This window comes from Bombus huntii, chromosome 16, assembly GCF_024542735.1.
Source record: "Bombus huntii isolate Logan2020A chromosome 16, iyBomHunt1.1, whole genome shotgun sequence".
Classification (NCBI taxonomy): Eukaryota; Metazoa; Arthropoda; class Insecta; order Hymenoptera; family Apidae; genus Bombus; species Bombus huntii.
In genome coordinates, this window is record NC_066253.1 from 5,190,616 (window position 1) to 5,208,772 (window position 18,157).

The 18,157-nt window shown below is 39.6% G+C and overlaps 1 protein-coding gene across 1 annotated transcript in view; it reads left to right on the top strand.

Annotated features, from left to right (window-relative positions):
• Positions 1 to 18,157, top strand: part of LOC126874652 (acetylcholinesterase-like) — a 153,981-nt gene that overhangs the window by 121,454 nt on the left and 14,370 nt on the right. The window contains exons 4-5 of the mRNA XM_050636953.1: positions 2,571 to 2,734; positions 13,934 to 14,091. Of these exons, the coding sequence (XP_050492910.1) occupies positions 2,571 to 2,734; positions 13,934 to 14,091 (322 nt within the window). The remainder of the gene's footprint in view (positions 1 to 2,570; positions 2,735 to 13,933; positions 14,092 to 18,157) is intronic.

Sequence of the window (18,157 nt, forward strand, 5' to 3'; positions counted from 1 at the left end):
TCTCGAGTAGACACCTGGCTGCGTCTCAGTCGTTTCGAATACTCTTAATACTTATTCTTCGCGTAATACCGCGCAATTTTCCTCCCTTCATCTTTATTCTTAATTAACCTTACAACTACGATAGTGTGTCCGTAAATGGCCGCCTCTTTTTCCCCCTTAATTGACCGGTCGTCATCCTCACTAGTGGGGCTGGTTGCCTGTTCCCAGGGGATCGTAATATACCGTTTGAAATATGGCGAATTTTGACAGCTGAATAACGTAACCTGATCCGAATTCAGTCGTACATGAAAAAAGTAGCAATTATTCATGATGAGACAACGATGAAACTTTCTTATTTTTGGTTATTTCTTAGTTAAACTTTGACCAACGTGTGTCGTGAGATTTTTCTGATTAAAATGAGACCAAACGCGATATAGTTTAAATCATATTTACACGTACATTTAATAAAAGAAAGAGAATAGGTTAATGGCATCATGCAAACAAATATGCTGCAAACTATATGGTGTGTATATAATTTCATAGGGCGGTTTTCTATATACTTTTACGGATTTCCATGAGTAAGCAGGTTTAATATTTGATCTACCATTTCTTTCGCAAAACGTCGCGCGGGATTTACGTATCTGAATATCGTGGTTTTCTTTTCTACGACCTGTACGAAGTAAGCTGCCGCCCATGTTCGGTTTGAGGATCACTGTGCGCCCCGCTGCTTAGGCTGACCTCCTTTCGTTCGTGTAAGGAGGTTTGCTCGCGTGTAGGGACATTTTAGCCAATTTTTAACTGTCAATAACTGAAAAACAAAGCAGAAAACGCAATTTTTTTATTCTTGATGTTCGTCTTATTTCAGCTTCAAGAATCTCCTCTTACATTTTCCGGCACCTGTAGCCAAACATAATATATATATTCATATAATATATTTATTTTACATGTTATATATTTATATAGATATATATATATATTCCTTCTTTTTTTTAATTTAGAGTTTGCATAATTTCGTGCTATACAATCACCCGAATTATTATGACAGCTAAGAAGAAACAGACAACTGGCATAAATCCATAAAAGAAATTCTTCAAGGTAGTGGTAGTTGATAGACTGCTCAGCCATTCTCAGCATTCCCGTTTCAATTTTCCTTACATTTCTCTAATTCCGCGTATATTGCTTCGAAAGGCTGGCTGTTTTCTCTTCTCACAATTTTTCTTCCCGCGTTAAATCATCCATCTTTTAATCCTGTCTGATAACTGGGTAACCTGTTTGCATTATTACAGGAAGAGGCGAATATGGGTTGCTGACCTAATGGTATCTAGGTTAGGTCTGCGTTAGGTCGGAGTTTCGTTTTGGAGCGTCAAAAAATTTCCATCGATATCCATGTTTTCTGAGAGGACCGGCGTATTTCAACGATGTCAGTGTCGAGTTCAGCAAGCTCTCGGTTCGTAACGTTACTTCCGGCCAGAAAAGCAGCGCGATATATTTCGAAAAAATGTTCGTTGCATTATTGAAAAATATATCGTTTCCGAATTGTTTCCGCCAATATCGTATTGGCCACGAAAGCAACATTATTACAACGACGAAAGCGATGCCATAAATATTCACGCGATCACTCGACGAATCCCTCGTAGCGAAACTGTCTCGCTCCTCCGTGCGTCAGCTCGACTCCGTTACTTTTCTCTGTCTATGTGCGTTACTTAACACAAACCTAACGTAACTTGTTTTACGAGTTTGATGATTTTCATGCCATTTACATGTATGGGAGATCTCAAAAAAATATTTGACACGTATTTTTTTATATCGACCATCGTCCACATTGAAGGGACCATCAAAGTTGATGGTTGCACATAAACTTTTTGTGGCGTCTCCAGGGGACGTAGGGAAAAATTTCCTTTGAACTCGTACGCGACGAATATTTATCAGAAATTATTTGTTCGAACAAGGTGTGAAAAATTCCAATCCCTTTGTTAATTTCTCTTACTTAACGTTACGCTCCATTCGCACGTGAATTATCCGAGCCAACCACATTAACACGCGTTTTCAGAATCTTTTATTTCACACAACGACAAACATTCGACGTAAATTTCGCCAAAATCCGCGTCCTCCTCTCGCGTAACTCGCCTGCATTTCGATAACAAAGTCTCGTTCTACGTTCCGCCGCTTTTCTCCGATAATCCCGTCGACCGAACGCGAGAATAAAAAATAGTTTCGCCCATTTGCGAAACTGCGTTTTGCAAAATACGCCGAAGTTCCCCCTTTTTTTTTTCTTCTTTTCTTTTTTCCCTCTTTTTTTCCGCTCGGTAGGAATCAATTTCCCGGCGAGAGGCCGTTTCCAGCGAGCAAGTGGCACGGCTGAAATGAAAACTGACAAACTGCGGGATGGCCAGCGGTTAATAGCAACGCGATATCGCGTCAGCGAAGAGACGAGGGTCGATCTATGGGGTTGGCACGAAACGCTGAGAGAGAGTGGGAGACAGGAAGGGGCAGGAGGAGGTGGAGGAGGCCTGATACATGACGACAACCCCGGCAACGTATTTGAACGAGCGCGTTTAACGCGGGTATAACCGAGCTGCTGTGTGTTTCAGAGGACCAGCACCAACCTATGGGGTGAGTGGATGGGAGTGATGCACGGCGACGAGGTGGAGTACGTGTTCGGCCATCCTCTCAACTTGACCCTCGAGTACACGGAAAAGGAACGAGACCTGTCCTTGAGGATGATACTCTACTTCTCCAAGTTTGCCTATTCGGGGTAAGTTAGCGTAAAAGCCGTAACAGACATAAACATATCGACGTTGAGGAGCACAGCTTATTTGGCTGAGTTTTTCTCAACTGCGAAACAGTTAAACGTGTAACCGTGGAACAATTTCACGAGCAAATAACACGGAAACTCTGCAGTATTTGTATAGCAATGATTTGCGTGGAAACGCACGTGTCCTGAAAATTGCTAGCATGAAACGAAGAGGTTAGCAAATAGCATTTTTGGTCAAACGAGTTGCTCCTCCTCGGTGATTTAAATGGCAAACGAGCAACCGTTTGTTCCGTGTTATTCGCCATTGGTATTTCATATTGTCTGAAGAACTTACGAATGCAGGATTTTTGTACATTTCGCGAGGCAAGTTAAAGTGGCAGAAATGAGCACAGCATGAGGAAAATACGCGAAATATTCAACGTATATAGTATACTTTTGATATTATTCAGCGGATGAAATAAATTTCTACTTGGATGCTATTTGTTCGGTTGGCTTTATGAAAATATTTCCTACGGAAATCTGCGGTTTAGTTAGAAATTTGTCGGTATCCTGCGAACTAAGTCAGTCTCGGATAACAGCAGGTAATTTATGAATAGCTGCATCTCCGGTTAATTGTCCTGGCTGTTGCACGGCTCTGATTATTTATGCGGATAGTACCGTACTTTCGAGAATATTTTTCTCCCTCGAGGAAACGGCATATAATTCCAATCGGACGAGACTTTCTCGAAGCTGATTTAGCAAGCAATCAACCATACACCATCCTGAATCCTGACGCGTGTACGTGGAATTTCACGTTGCAGAAATAACAAACTGCTCACGGAGGTGGTGAAAAATTCATAGAAATTGTCCTGCGTGTTTCTACAGAAATAGAAGATAGCAGATAGTAGAAGGTCCACATGGTCAGAATTTTCCAGATATATTCGCAACCGTGCGAGAAGCTGCCAGCAAGAAGTTGGCAACGTGGTCGAGCCTATGAACCATCGACGACGATCAATTTGCCTCTTAACGAAATGAAACTATCGATCGTCGCCTTGTTTGCCCTGTACGCATTTCTCTTCGCTCGGCACACGATTTTACCAAGCTGCGTTTGTTTATTCGACCAGTCGCGGAGAGACGCGATCGCGAGGAAGCGCGTCAACGGGAGTCGTAAATTCTCGCTACGATTAGCTAATCGACGCCACGAACAGATCGATCCCTTATTTCGATTAGGATAATAGGGATGGTTGAATTAGTATGAGGTGTAGTTTGTTGAGTAGTAGTAATTAGTAGAGGTATAGTTATAGTAGTTTGTTGTGGCATAGTGCTACTGCCAGTGTAGAGGCCGAGATAGGTTCTGCTGCTGATGTAGATGTCGCTGCTGGTATAGATGTCGCTGCTGGCGTACCTGCTTTTCTTCTCATTTTTGTATCGTGAAAGAAAAATCGGACTACGGGTGCTGGGATTTGAAGGGTCCCTAACGTTCGTAACCTAACCACTGCGCTGCCATCGTGTGACTCTAGTTGGTGTGGAGTGCCGCTACAAGTATAACACTGAGGTTAACAGATTATAATATATACAGGGTGGTTGGTAACAGGTGGTACAAGCGACAAGGGGGTGATTCTACGCGAAAAAAGAAGTCGAAAATATAGAATAACAATTTTTCGTTCGAGGCTTTGTTTTCGAGAAAATCCACTTTGAATTTTCGCTCGGTACGCGTGCATTTTATCGCGTCTCGTTAGAACGGATCTGACTGTAGATCGTTGTCTCGATCGACGTTATGTTGATAACAAAACAAACTACCGGAATTATTAGAAGATGTCCCGCTGAGAACTAGAGGAAGTTTAATTTTTCAACAAGACGGTGCACCGCCACATTTTAAATAAAGCGCACGCGTACCGAGCGAAAATTCAAAGTCGATTTTCTCGAAAACAAAGCCTCGAACGAAAAATTGTTATTCTATATTTTCGACTTCTTTTTTCGCGTAGAATCACCCCCTTGCCGCTTGTACCACCAGTTACCAACCACCCTGTATATTTCCAACAACTTTGTAGAGAAGATAGTTACGCTGTTGCGTAAGGTATAAGAGAAGTAGGTGAATGATTGATGGGTGGAAACCCGGTCAGGGGATGTCGACTGTTCTAAAGACGATGAATCAGTGAAGTCCGGCGACGATGCTGTTGCAAAGGAAAACTCTCGTTCGGTGGTGATCGCCCCACTACTAGTCGCTTGTGGGTGGAATCCTGGGAAACATGGGAAAAGCCACGTTTTTACCTGATGGAGCAATAACCATAAGGAACCTCTTGACTAGAAGATGTTTTATGCCAATTGACGGACTTAAGGATAAATCAGAAAACCTCGTTTTATGGCGTTGCCTTAGGATTATTGCGACCCGTTTAATTCTATATGCATAGCTGGTGGACGCCTCGACCGTAGAGAGTCACCGGACGTAACAGCATTATTATCCAGTTCCCTACGACCCCAAATCCTACGAAACCCGGTCGCCTGACCTGCGCCTCTATCAGCTAGCTATTTAGGCCTTTGCAACGTTTCAACGGACGCGAAGATATCGGCTGCATTAGGATGATACAAGGTTTCTCGCGACGTCTCTATAAATAAATTAAACGCAGCCATTCGGCGAGGGCGGCTCACTTAATGGGATAAGAATCGAACGATATTTCATCCTGGTAGGATTATTCGCTCGTAAATCAAAGTCTACGCGAGAAGGGTGGGGCAAGATAAATTTATCGAGATTTAAGATGGTCGTGGCGCGAGTCTATGCTAAAGGGAATAGGAATCGACGATTTTCATCGGCAGATAAATTTTCAGTTTCCTTATTTTCTTATTTCCATTCGGAGTTCCGCGGACGCGCCGTTTGATATTTCACTCTGCAGCCAGAGACCGCAACACCTGGCTGAGTAAATCCAACAACCTGAAACCGTCGTTCGCTCCGCTCTTCGAAATATTCTTACGGATTTTTTATTCCTTCGGATTAGTCGAGACATTTACTCGCGAACGCTCGTAGCAACGTTTTATGGACACGTTACGTACGTTATAGGAAACATTCGGAAATTTCACTCGCGCTATAACGCGTTACGACTGTCACTCACGATGCTGATAAAATTTCTAACAAATTGGACAATGTACGTAGAAGTTAGCAGATATTTATCGCGAACGTATAAACTTCGCAGGGATCGTCAAAATATTTGAACAGCTGATTGCTCGTTATATTGGCACGGCAACTAAGTGATTGCGGATTTTGCCGTTAGGTGGTATTGACAGAAGCCGCAATCACTTAGTTGCCAAGCCAATATTGGTAAGTCAGGATATTTAGGGGAACTGTGTTAATTATTTCTTTCAGATCGATACTATATAATTTATTCTATATAACTTCGTTATAATTTCTATATACGTTAGCAGATTGCTTTTGCGGCAAAATTTCTTCAGATTCTCAACGTATCCGAAGAAATTTTCTCAGAAGTTTGTCTACTATTCCCCTGCTAAGTTATTTAAGACCACGTTGAATATCGCGGTTGCTTAAAATTGCATTTGGTATTCGCGTTTGGATTCGAAGCCTGAGTAGAGCAAAAGTGGAGCAAAAAGCGAAAGAATGTCACGTGTCCTAAAAGGTTGCACGAAGATGAAGCGCTTCCACAGGAAGCGTCGAAAACGCCTGGTCTTTTCTCTAATACTCGACGACTGTATAACGTAAACTATAATATAAACTGTAAAGTATAATATAATTAATATATAGATAAGGTATAAAGCAATAAATAAATAATATGGCATAATAATATATAAAGCGGATATCGTAATTGTTATAAGACAAATTTTTAAATTTATGGTATAAGAGTTGATATGTTTAATTAGAAAAATTTAATTGCGGATGGCCATTGCGAATGAATAAAATTTATTTGATTACAAGGCAATCATTATCGATGACGAGAATTTTATTTTCTTTGCTAATAATCATTATCGATGCTGGAAATTTAATTTTGGTTGCCAGTATTCTATATAAACGAGCATAATTTTTCTTTGGTTATCAGTAGCCATTATCGATGGTCCGAAATTTATTTTTGTTTAGTGATAATCATTATCATCAGAGAAAATTTATTCTGCTCAGATTCGGCTGTTTTCAATTGTTATTAGCATTGCTGATAATTAGTTCATTTTCATGGACAAACGTGAAAAAGCTTAATTATAAAATCCATTTATTAACGAAAAAAGCGAAAATATATGAAACAAAGAATAGGATGAAAGATATCGCAGTGCGACATTAACAATACAATTTTTGTTAATAGAAGTATTGTTCTAAAATATCTTCGTCTCGTACATTTTCATACCATTTTTTTTTGCTTAATAAATAACCTTTATAATTACATCCTTTTACGTTGTCAATGAGTACTAATTATCAGTATTGTCAATAACGATTAACAATAGTCGAATGTAATTAGAAGAAATTTTGTCGTCGATATCGACCGAAGATAACTAAAAAAATGTTTCATCATGGATAATGGTAATCTATAAGCAAAATAAAATTCAGGCTATCGACAATGATTACTGGTAATCAAAAAACAAAAATTCTGATCGTTTATATTGCATGCTGATAAATAAAATAAAATTATTTATCGACGATGGTTAAGTTTCGATCGTTTACAACGGTTATGCCCAATTAAAACGATAAAAAAAATTACTACTTTTCATTTCGTATGAAATCTATCGATAACTAGCTTCGATTCAAATAAAAATTCATTTCCACCCGATCAATCTCCTCCAAGAAATATTTCCACTGCTATTTTGGATCACTGAAACGAAGACCCGTCGAAAACTTGCTATTTCTAATGGGAGAGTCGTGCAATTTGTAGGTCTCACAAAAATCCGTCGGAAGCGACGTTACGATGACCTTTGACGCGAGAATAGAGCCGCGGATCTATATCTGAGGGCCAATTAATAATTCCAGAAGGTTGCTACGGAGGCCGGTGACGTAGCCTGGGCAAACGGAAAGTCAGCCAACGAATTAATTCCGGACGTTGGGCGTCGTTGTGTTTGACGACACCTATTAAATATTAACAATCGCGAGGCCGCGACGCGTTCCGCGGCACGGCTTTTCAATCTGGGTTAACGGAAACTGAAGAATTATTTATCGACGCCTGGACACAAAGAGGCCGATATGTCACGCGTCGAGCGGACATAATCCATCAAGCCCGCGGCATTTCTCTTTTTTCCTTTCCCCTTTTATTTTTGTTATCTGTGTTGCTGCCGATTATCAGCTTATCAAAGAGCTTCGGTTGTTTGCTAGGCAGCAGGAGCACGTTGATTAATTTTTTCTCGCTGCTCGTACGAATAACTTGGCTGGCTCGTCGAAATGAAACTTGGCGGACGTCGTGCGAAGAGGAACTCGCAGTGACTCGCGAAAGATTCTCCGCGAGATCCTTGGAAACTGTGCTTCGTGTATATTACAGTGCCATACGGCGAATTACTATAAAATCGAACACATTGTCTGCGTCACTTCGTTGTTTCCAAGAAACCACCGATCATGTCTGGACACGTTGAGTGAAATTGCTTTTCCAAAGAGTCAATCCAAAGCCGTTACACGAGAGAATCATTGGTTTTAGTCAGTTAGCTGTTGCGAACTCCTTCTAAAATGTATCGCTGTATGCGCTATATACAGTCTTTTCCTATAATATGATCTTGTTTCCACTAAAATGCAATTTAAACAGCAAGTTGTAACTACTTCTTACGTATGACGAGTATACTCGTCATGACGCTAAATATCGCCATTTCTTCATGGCGAGTATACTTGTCGAAAACAATTAACTGTAACGTTGTAAACAACTAACTAAACTTCACAAGTACCGAAAGAGAAGACACAAGAACAATTGTTCAACGAGACAATGTTCCCATTCGTATCAACTATCAAAATATGGCTTCAAGATCTGGGGATAAAACTATTACCATAGTCAGTATTGAGTGTCCTGATCTGAACTTAATCGAGAACCTGTGGGGAATTCTAGCGAGAAAAGTTTACGACCAGGGAAGCCACCTATTGAGATATAGTTGAACTTACAAAAGGAATAAAATCCGCGTGGACGAAACGAAACTTCAAATAAACTGATGGATAGTGTAACCGACGGATTAATGCAAGTAAGCAAAAGTAAAGAGTCGCTAAATTTAAAATGGGAAGATAACAAAATTAACATTACGTTTACATTTCGAACAATGATTTATGTCCAGTGTTACTGGACAACGATTATTTTCTCTGGTAAATTCAATATGTGAATACGTAATGTCTGTATGTAAATGTGATTTAAACTATATCGTGTTTGGTCTTGTTTTAATCGGGAAAATCTCACAAATACGTTAGCGGAAGTTTAATTTAAAAAATTCGAAAATAAACAAATTTCACGATTGTCTCGTGCGCGAGCTGCTGTTGTTTCATGGACGATTGAGTTCAGATCGAGTTGCACAACTGCTCAACCGTCGAGAGTGGCGTGTCATTCGATCTCACTGTGTCTCATTCTTTTCCAAACTGATGAACTCGACCAACTCCTGGAACACCTATCTTCATCAATCTTGTTCGCCATGTGAAACCAAACTTAGGGATGTTTGTTTCAACTAGCAATTGCTGATGTCGATGTGACGATGCTTGTGTCAGACACAGCGGTGTTGTTTATGTAAATAACCGCGGACCAAAATGTAAAACGACGCTTCCAATTATAATTTTTTCCACTTAATTGCAAACGGTTAATTTCAATTTAATACTTGAAATGGGACCGATACTACCACTAACGTTCTGTCTTAAAATTGTTAAAAAGGAGACATCGTCAAAGTGGCATCGTACTTTTCCTCTCTGCTCTTTGTTTTTGCTTGGAACAAGCGTGTTCGATTCTTGGCCAGATGCCGGTTCTCTCGGCTGGTTGAGTTAAGGAAATTCGAATTAATTAAAATGCGTACTATGTTTAAGTGTAAACTATATTTGGAACTATCAATGGAAACGTGAGAAAATACTACGAGCGAGTCCGGGGTAGTTGCAGTTACAGCACGTTCTGTAGATTCGGAGATGTGGAACTCGATAGTTTTACTTCGACGTTCGTCCGTGTCGACGATCAAAGCACAAGGAATGCTCGAAAATACCAGGCACCGCAAGCTTAACCAGTTAGCTGTTGTTGACGAGTATATTCGTCACGAAGAAATGGCAATACTTCGTGTTATGACCGTCGGTGATAAATGTAAGAAATAAAACAGCCATTTCATTGCAACTTAATTCTACTTTATAACAGGCACCGCAAGCTTAACCAGTTAGCTGTTGTTGACGAGTATATTCGTCATGAAGAAATGGCAATACTTTGTGTTATGACCGTCGGTGATAAATGTAAGAAATAAAACAGCCATTTCATTACAACTTAATTCTACATTATAACAGGCACCGCAAGCTTAACCAGTTAGCTGTTGTTGACGAGTATATTCGTCACGAAGAAATGGCAATACTTCGTGTTATGACCGTCGGTGATAAATGTAAGAAATAAAACAGCCATTTCATTGCAACTTAATTCTACTTTATAACAGGCACCGCAAGCTTAACCAGTTAGCTGTTGTTGACGAGTATATTCGTCATGAAGAAATGGCAATACTTTGTGTTATGACCGTCGGTGATAAATGTAAGAAATGAAACAGCCATTTCATTGCAACTTAATTCTACATTATAACAGGCACCGCAAGCTTAACCAGTTAGCTGTTGTTGACGAGTATATTCGTCACGAAGAAATGGCAATACTTTGTGTTATGACCGTCGGTGATAAATGTAAGAAATAAAACAGCCATTTCATTGCAACTTAATTCTACATTATAACAGGCACCGCAAGCTTAACCAGTTAGCTGTTGTTGACGAGTATATTCGTCATGAAGAAATGGCAATACTTTGTGTTATGACCGTCGGTGATAAATGTAAGAAATGAAACAGCCATTTCATTGCAACTTAATTCTACATTATAACAGCCACACGCACTCTGTGTTCGACGAGTATACTCGTCGTCGCTTACATATTGCCACACGTTTCAGGCACACGCTTTCCAAAGTTTTCAAGGAGGCTGCAACAGCTGACTGCTTTTAAGAAACCAACAACGATAAGGGGAAAGTTGCGGCTATCGGTCAGCAGCGCTTAAAAGATGTGCTTTTTAAATATGACAATTTAACGTGAAGACAGGCGACTGTGCAACGCCGACGTAACTCTTACCTACTCTGCGTATTTTCACTTTTTATCATATTACACGGATCTGTTGCTTTGTAATTGATCCGGTCGAACGAGAAGAAAGTCGATCTGTCGACGGCTAATTGATTAACGAGACAAAGATAGCCGTGTAAATATTTGATTGATACGCAGCAGATAGCGGTGGAAAAGACAGGCTATTTCAATAATTAATAAAGTAACCTCTGGTAGGTCAGTCAACGTCCAATTTATTAACCAACGCTGGTTGTTATTAATTTTAAACGAGACTCGGTTGACTGTCCATGTTCACGACTCGTGTCTCCGGCTATCTGTAACTTGAATTAATTACCTGCGACGTAATATCCTCGCGACATCGCCAATTAATCCGCCTGTGATATAAAAAACAATATAACAAACCATCGTTTTTCACGTTCTCTTTTTCTACCGCCGCTACTGAATCGTTAGGAAGAGACTGCGGATTTTTACACATTTTTATATCCCTATGAACGTAACTACAGAAATGAAAGCTTGTTTCATTTACAGCTGGATATACTACTTTGGATATCTGTCTGTACACGTACATTGCAACGATTAATCACAAAACTCAATCCCATTTTTAGATTTTTCGTAATATTAGAAGAAAAATTGACAGGATCGTTTATATAATTCCATAGTATGATATGAAACAAAACTGTAAAGGTACAACGAACAAGAGTTTTCTTCCTTTGAAGTCTGGAAAAAATTGAATTTTCTCTTGAAATTGTGTTTTTCGTTCTGAAACGACGTAAACTCAACGTTAATTTACTTACCGGTTCTCTCGATATTTAGTGGATCCTTCTTTATCTTTGATCACTTCCATTAATCCCTTAGTTACATTATCCATCAATTTGTTTGAAATTTCATTTTGAATATTCGCGCGGATTTTATTCCTTTCTTAAGTTCAACTACATCTTCCATAGATGGCTTCTCCTGGTCGTAAACTTTTGTCACTAGAATTCCCCATAGATTCTCGATCAGGTTCAGATCGGGACTGAATGCCTGGTAATAATTCTATTCCGAAATTTTGATCGTAGTGGCTGTATGGATGGGAGCATTGTCTTGTTGAAAAATTGTTTTTCTGTCTTTTCTTTCAGTACTTATTAAAAGCAATAATTCTGTCTGAAGTAACGTCTCCTGATATCCTGTAGCATTCGATTTAACCTCTACAAAACAATTTCGTTTAACATATCTAGATATAATCAGTGGTTTCATGGAAATGTAAAGAAAGTGACGCGGAAAATGTGTTCGAGTTTACAATTATTCACAGCACTGTAATAAAAAACGGTAGAAGCATGGTATTTGTACATCGAATAAAAAGGAATAAAACAGTCAGTCGAGAATAATTCATAAGCTGCGCAGTGAAAAGAATCCATTTTTGGAATTTTTGTCTGTCTGTTTGCACTCGCATCACGTAAAAGCTACTGAACGAATTTTGACGAGCTTTTCTCTGTTGTATAGCTTAGTGTCTGGGAAAGAAAATAGGGTATATTTCATCTCGATCCGTTTTATAGAAGCCGAGAAATACTCCGGGATCTGAGTTGTATGCGCTTCCATGTTTGCTAGATGTCAAGCAACGATGGTTATCGTCTATTCTTTACGTCGTGTTTGTTCTGAAACCTTCTTATAATTTAATATTTTTTACTAAGGAAGAGAATGATCTAATTGTTAGTATAAAAAATGTGTAGATATTTCGTTCGTAAAAATTTATCTGTTCCAAAATTGTTCCGTGTATTAGTAGTCCACGAACGAAGTAGTAGCGAACGAAATCGCGGGCAGAATATATATTTTTTCACTATCAAATTTCCCATGAATACTTAAAGTCCGCGGTTTAATTCCGAAATAATAAACTAAGTAGTTGGTTCACGTTAGTCTACCGTTTCGTGCGCAACCTTACTTCCTAGGGATTTTTAGTCCCGTCTAGTTGCCACAGTCAGGTAGTAGTTAACCTACAAATGAAATTTTAAATCAACTAGACTATCAGCTAGGTCATCGTTAATCTTTCCACCGAGAAATTTGAAACGTTCTTATGTCCTTTTGGACTCGAGAAACGATTATAAGACCGAGTCTGAAATAGGAAACCTTTGATATCCAATATTAACCTTTTGCACTCGAGTATCATCGATGCTGCTTTTCTCAGCGACTCGATAATTTCAAAAAGTTTCAAAGAGAAGAAATTGGCGATTAGTTTGCTTATGTTTGGTACGATTAAGGAACATTAAGGAACATTAAGGAACATTAAAGAACGTTAAGGAACACTACAGAAAGATCTCGTTTTTTAGTCGCATTCTGTTTCAAAAGTTAGTAAATTTTCATCTGAACTAAAATATTCATTTTTAAAAATGGAAATCGTAGTACAAACGGATAAGAGGCGATTCTACGTGAAAAATAAGAAAAAAATTTGGTATAACATTTTTACATCCCAAGCTTTGTTATCGCGTGTGAAAATAAATCGAAAATATGGAATACAATCTTTTCTTTCGTTTCTTCGAAAAAAAATTTGGGAATGTATCATCAGACCAGTTCGTAATTAAACACATTCATATTTTATTATCTTGAGAATGATTTTCTTGAAAAATTTTCTTAAAAAAGAAAATATTATTTAACATTATTTTCACCGTGTATAATAATCTCTCACTGTCGATTTGCTAAATCCTGATCGTCGGTATCTAGCCAAGTTAAAGTACAGTTGACATTTTTGTTTTTGATCATTTTCAAACTCGATCTTCCCATAAACGTAGCGTCACATGAAAAACTGTCATTATATTTTCTCGACTTATTTTTTCACGAATAGCTTCGTGCCCAACTCTACGACGATTTCTCACTCACCCTGTATAATATATTCGGTGTTCTATTTTCTTCTAAAGCTAATTTCGAGTGCGAATGGTTCGTTCCACAGTGCAAAAGATTGATCATTGGATTCACGCTGAACGTGACTCGTGACACAGTCGGTTTCTACTAACTGATCGATTGCTTTTCAGGAAACCGACTGATGAGGAAGCCGACTGGCCGCCATATTCGAGGGACCGGCCGCAGTACTACATCTTAAACGCGCAGGAGAACGGCCTTGGAAAAGGACCACACACCACGTATTGTGCTTTTTGGAACGACTTTCTACCAAAGCTGAAGGGAGTGCCAGGTCCGTGTCAAAATTCTACCTAACCTATCTATCTAACCTATTCTACCTAACCTAATCTATCTACCTAACCTCATTAGAACGTCCTCTTCTTTTTTCCTGTGACAAGTGACTCGCATGACTCTCTCGTTAATTGCCCGCTTGCAAGTTTCCTCTCTCAAGAATTTTCCTCGTTACAACGAAGAACGAAAGAGGATTTAAAATTGCTTCTTGTATAAACGAGCCTTAATGCATTTTGTACTGGATACTTTTCTATCTTTTTATCGAGAGACTTTGCTCTTTCGAGGCTCTGAGATAACTGCAGTCCCTAAACTCCGTTTAGCAAAAACGCATCGATGAATTCCTCATTCCGTGGTCGGATCCTTCAGACAAAGTCTCCACTTGTTTGGCAATCCCAAGGCGTCACTTGCAATCCGTAAACAACCTCATGCATTCTGTAAACAGTCGTGTAATCGACACCTCATGGCTCGGCGACTTCCAATCGCAGACTATCCACTTTCTAAACATACGCTCGAGCACAGTGCCGAGATCCTTAAGCCCCTTTCACACTTGCCACTAGTCGCGCCACTCATCCCATACAGATCAGTCGCGTGCAATTGAACACTGTTGGGAGTGTGGAAAAACACAGCTCACTGACGACGTTCTGGTGTATAATATTATTAATTTACAATGCTGTATAATATTCCACAGTAATAATATATAATAACGATACTATAATACTATATAATATTATGATGTACGATACCTTTGATGCAAACAATTAATATTCCAACGATGAGAAATTTTCTACGTTCTTTCTACATGTTGTTATCGTTTGACAGAAATCGAAAATTTAATTATTTTACTTGTTATTTTAAAAATTTGTTTCTTCGACGTAATGTAATAGCTTCTCGGTTTTTAATAAATAGATTGCTAATTTTTTATAAGGTATACCACTACAGGTTGATTAAAAAACGTTAGGCTTCCTCTGTCCGCCATTGTACATCTACCGATCTACGATACACCTATCAATGATTTACTTTTCGTAAAATTTCTATCTGCAGCTAAATCTCCAGAAACTCGCATACGCAGATCTCACGAATGTTTTGATCGTTCGTGCCAGCCAATAACGAATATTCTTCCTGTAATTTCATTATTAGTTAACAATTAATTTAATAAACACCAAGCTAATATGATTCGTATTTTGCAAATAGGGCCACATTAACGCGCTTTGTTTCCGAGTCATTCTGCCCGATCTCTCTCATTCATTTTTTCGATTTATTCTTTTGCTGTTCATTCTTTATCTGATCGACGAAACACCTTGGGGTCCCTAAATCAACGATGCCCGACCTGCCCAACGCGTTGGCGACTACTTCGTTCAGAAATTATCAAGATTGCGTCAACGGGATAGGAAAAATAACTCGAGGTCGTGATCGATATCAACGAGATTTCCGATGTTTCTACGTTTCCAGCAATTATCCGCTTGCTGTTGTTGCGTGACGATAGAACAACGCGTGTTCTCGTTTCGCATTCCGTCGCATAATTCCCAGTGTTTGTTTGCTCGAGATTGTTCCGGATTAAAGCTGGTATTCGGTCGAATCGAATTCGCTGTCGCCACTCCCCTTTCTGGCTGGCGTCCTCCAACGAAATTGCTTCTACCCCATGCCCTCGTTATTTTAAACGAACGATCCGAAGACTCGATAGTCCGGAACAGTAGTCGCTCGGACCAGCAAGACACCATCGAATTAACCCTCCTGTCTCACGATTTAATCTACGGCCAGGCGATCGTTTCTTCTCGTCTTTTGTTCTACGAGGTTCGAAGAATTAATAATTACTAATTAAATAAATCATAGTGCCATTATACAGGGGCGGCCGAGTAACATGCGTGCAGTACATGATTCCTAACGCGGAGAAATAAGAAAAGATTATTTTTCTATTCATTTTTTTAATTTCTATTAATTTAATTTTTTTCTATTAATTTACAAGAAAGCTTATCGAGTATACCTGAACGTGGCAGTTTCGTTGTACGTCGATCGGCTTCGTAAATTGTACAACAAGTAGCGTCATTCTGTTCAACGGCATACGCACGTCCGATCGGCAGCTCAGGCGCGGATTCTCCCTGGCGCTGGCTCTGTTTCGGTTTAGACTCTCCAATACCATTCTTTTCGTTTATCGCGGACGATAAGTTTTTCAAATTGGCATAAAACTGTGGAAGCTCATAAAGCAACGCAACTGAGGCAACTGAGCCAGGTACATTAATACCAAATAACAAATTACTGCACGAATAATGAGAGAGATTGTCGGCGACAAAAAGCCGATTAGTAGGCTATCGGTCGGTAAGCGTTGGCGACGAAAAACTGATTAATCCGCTATCATTTAGTTAAAGTGTCAAGTTACAGTAACTTGGTAAGTGACTTCATTCTCCGGCGTTATTATTCCAAACGTGAAACGCTATTTTATGAACAACTATAATACATAACAGTAGCACGCTTTATGGGACACTCACACGCACCTGTATAATTCTCAGCCAACCATATACACACAAAATTCGTGACATACCGTTCGACGTGTTCACCGATAGAATCTTTCTTAACCGCCTATAATCTATTTATACAGCGTTCCTCGTCTCTTTCCCAATTGTTATTGCCAATCCATAGAATACCCCTGGCCCCATTTATACCACGAATTACGGTCCACCCTACGGAAATCCCATAGTCCACTCGTAATACCGTGTTTCTATCGATTCTGCAAGATCCTGAAGGTTGGCCGCGACTCTTATTAAAAGAAACGAGGATCGTGGCAATTTGCACAGCTGCCTCCCTCCTAGCGGGCTAATTAAGCGTCCCATTAATTAAGTTAGGCGAGAGGATCGGTGGGTACGTTGAACGCTGTAATATCAACGGTTATCTCGTGGTTTAACGGCGGAAACTTAAACAGGTATTAGGAATACGACAGGTTGCTGCTGCTGCTCCGTCGAATTGCAGCGGGGGATTCCTGGAATCGTTGTCGAGGCTGAGTATCGGGGTAACCGATACGTTAGATTCGCGGCGCTGATCGATGGGGGCATTGCCACAGTGGACTCGTTATTTTGTGGTCAGACGGCTGCCGTTTGCCCGCTTCGCCAAGAAGAAACCCCTCTGTATTCCGGTTTTCCGATATTAATCTGGGAATTGCGAGTTCCCTGAGCTTCCTGCGGTCCCGGACAATTTTCGTGGACCCGTGTGACCGATCGGTTTTTTTCTTTCCTATCGCTATATTTTTTTTTTCCTTTCAAAGCATCAGATCCCGATAAGAAGAGCGAACGACGTCGTAAAACAAACATGAAACACATTTCAACCCCCTTGCGCGACGATAGCGCGTGAGATTAGCGATACACTGGTTTATAGAACGATTTCGTGGTGAAAAATACGAGTCACGCTGGTGATTTTAGGACACAGTTAACAAATGGACATGGTGACCCGTATACAGCGTGAGATTCGTAACTCGATAGGTACATCGTTGATCAAAAGTTTGGAATCGTATTTCGAACTGCGTCTACGGTGATGAATACACCGAGGACCTTTATGGTTATTATGGCGCAATTTATAAAAAGCTAGGTAATATGTGGAAATATATGAGATATGAATGTAGATAATAATAGTAATAAATATTAAGAGTAAATAGCAATAATAATTTGCAGAAATATTCGTAGTCCACCGACGAACAAGCGTATCATCAGTTAGGTGAGCTGGGATACTGGCTCTCCTTAGAAGGTTCCGTGTAAATTTGTTAAAGGATTCTTTATTTAATTTCTACTGGACATATTGGGTTGATAACTAAGTGATTTTACCATTAGATGATAGTGACAAAATCCGCAATCACTTAGTTGCCAACCCAATAGCTCTTCCGAGTAAAATATGAGCAATTTGGTTTCTTCTAAAATATAATCCTCGAGGGATGAGAACAGTTATGACATGGATTTCAAGTTAAATGGCTTGGCCAGTCTCAACACGATGAATTTCGGCGAAAGTGCGACTATCGATTGATCGTTATTAAATTAAAACGAAATGTTGCACCTATTGAAATTAATGGAACTATGCGTTAAATGGTG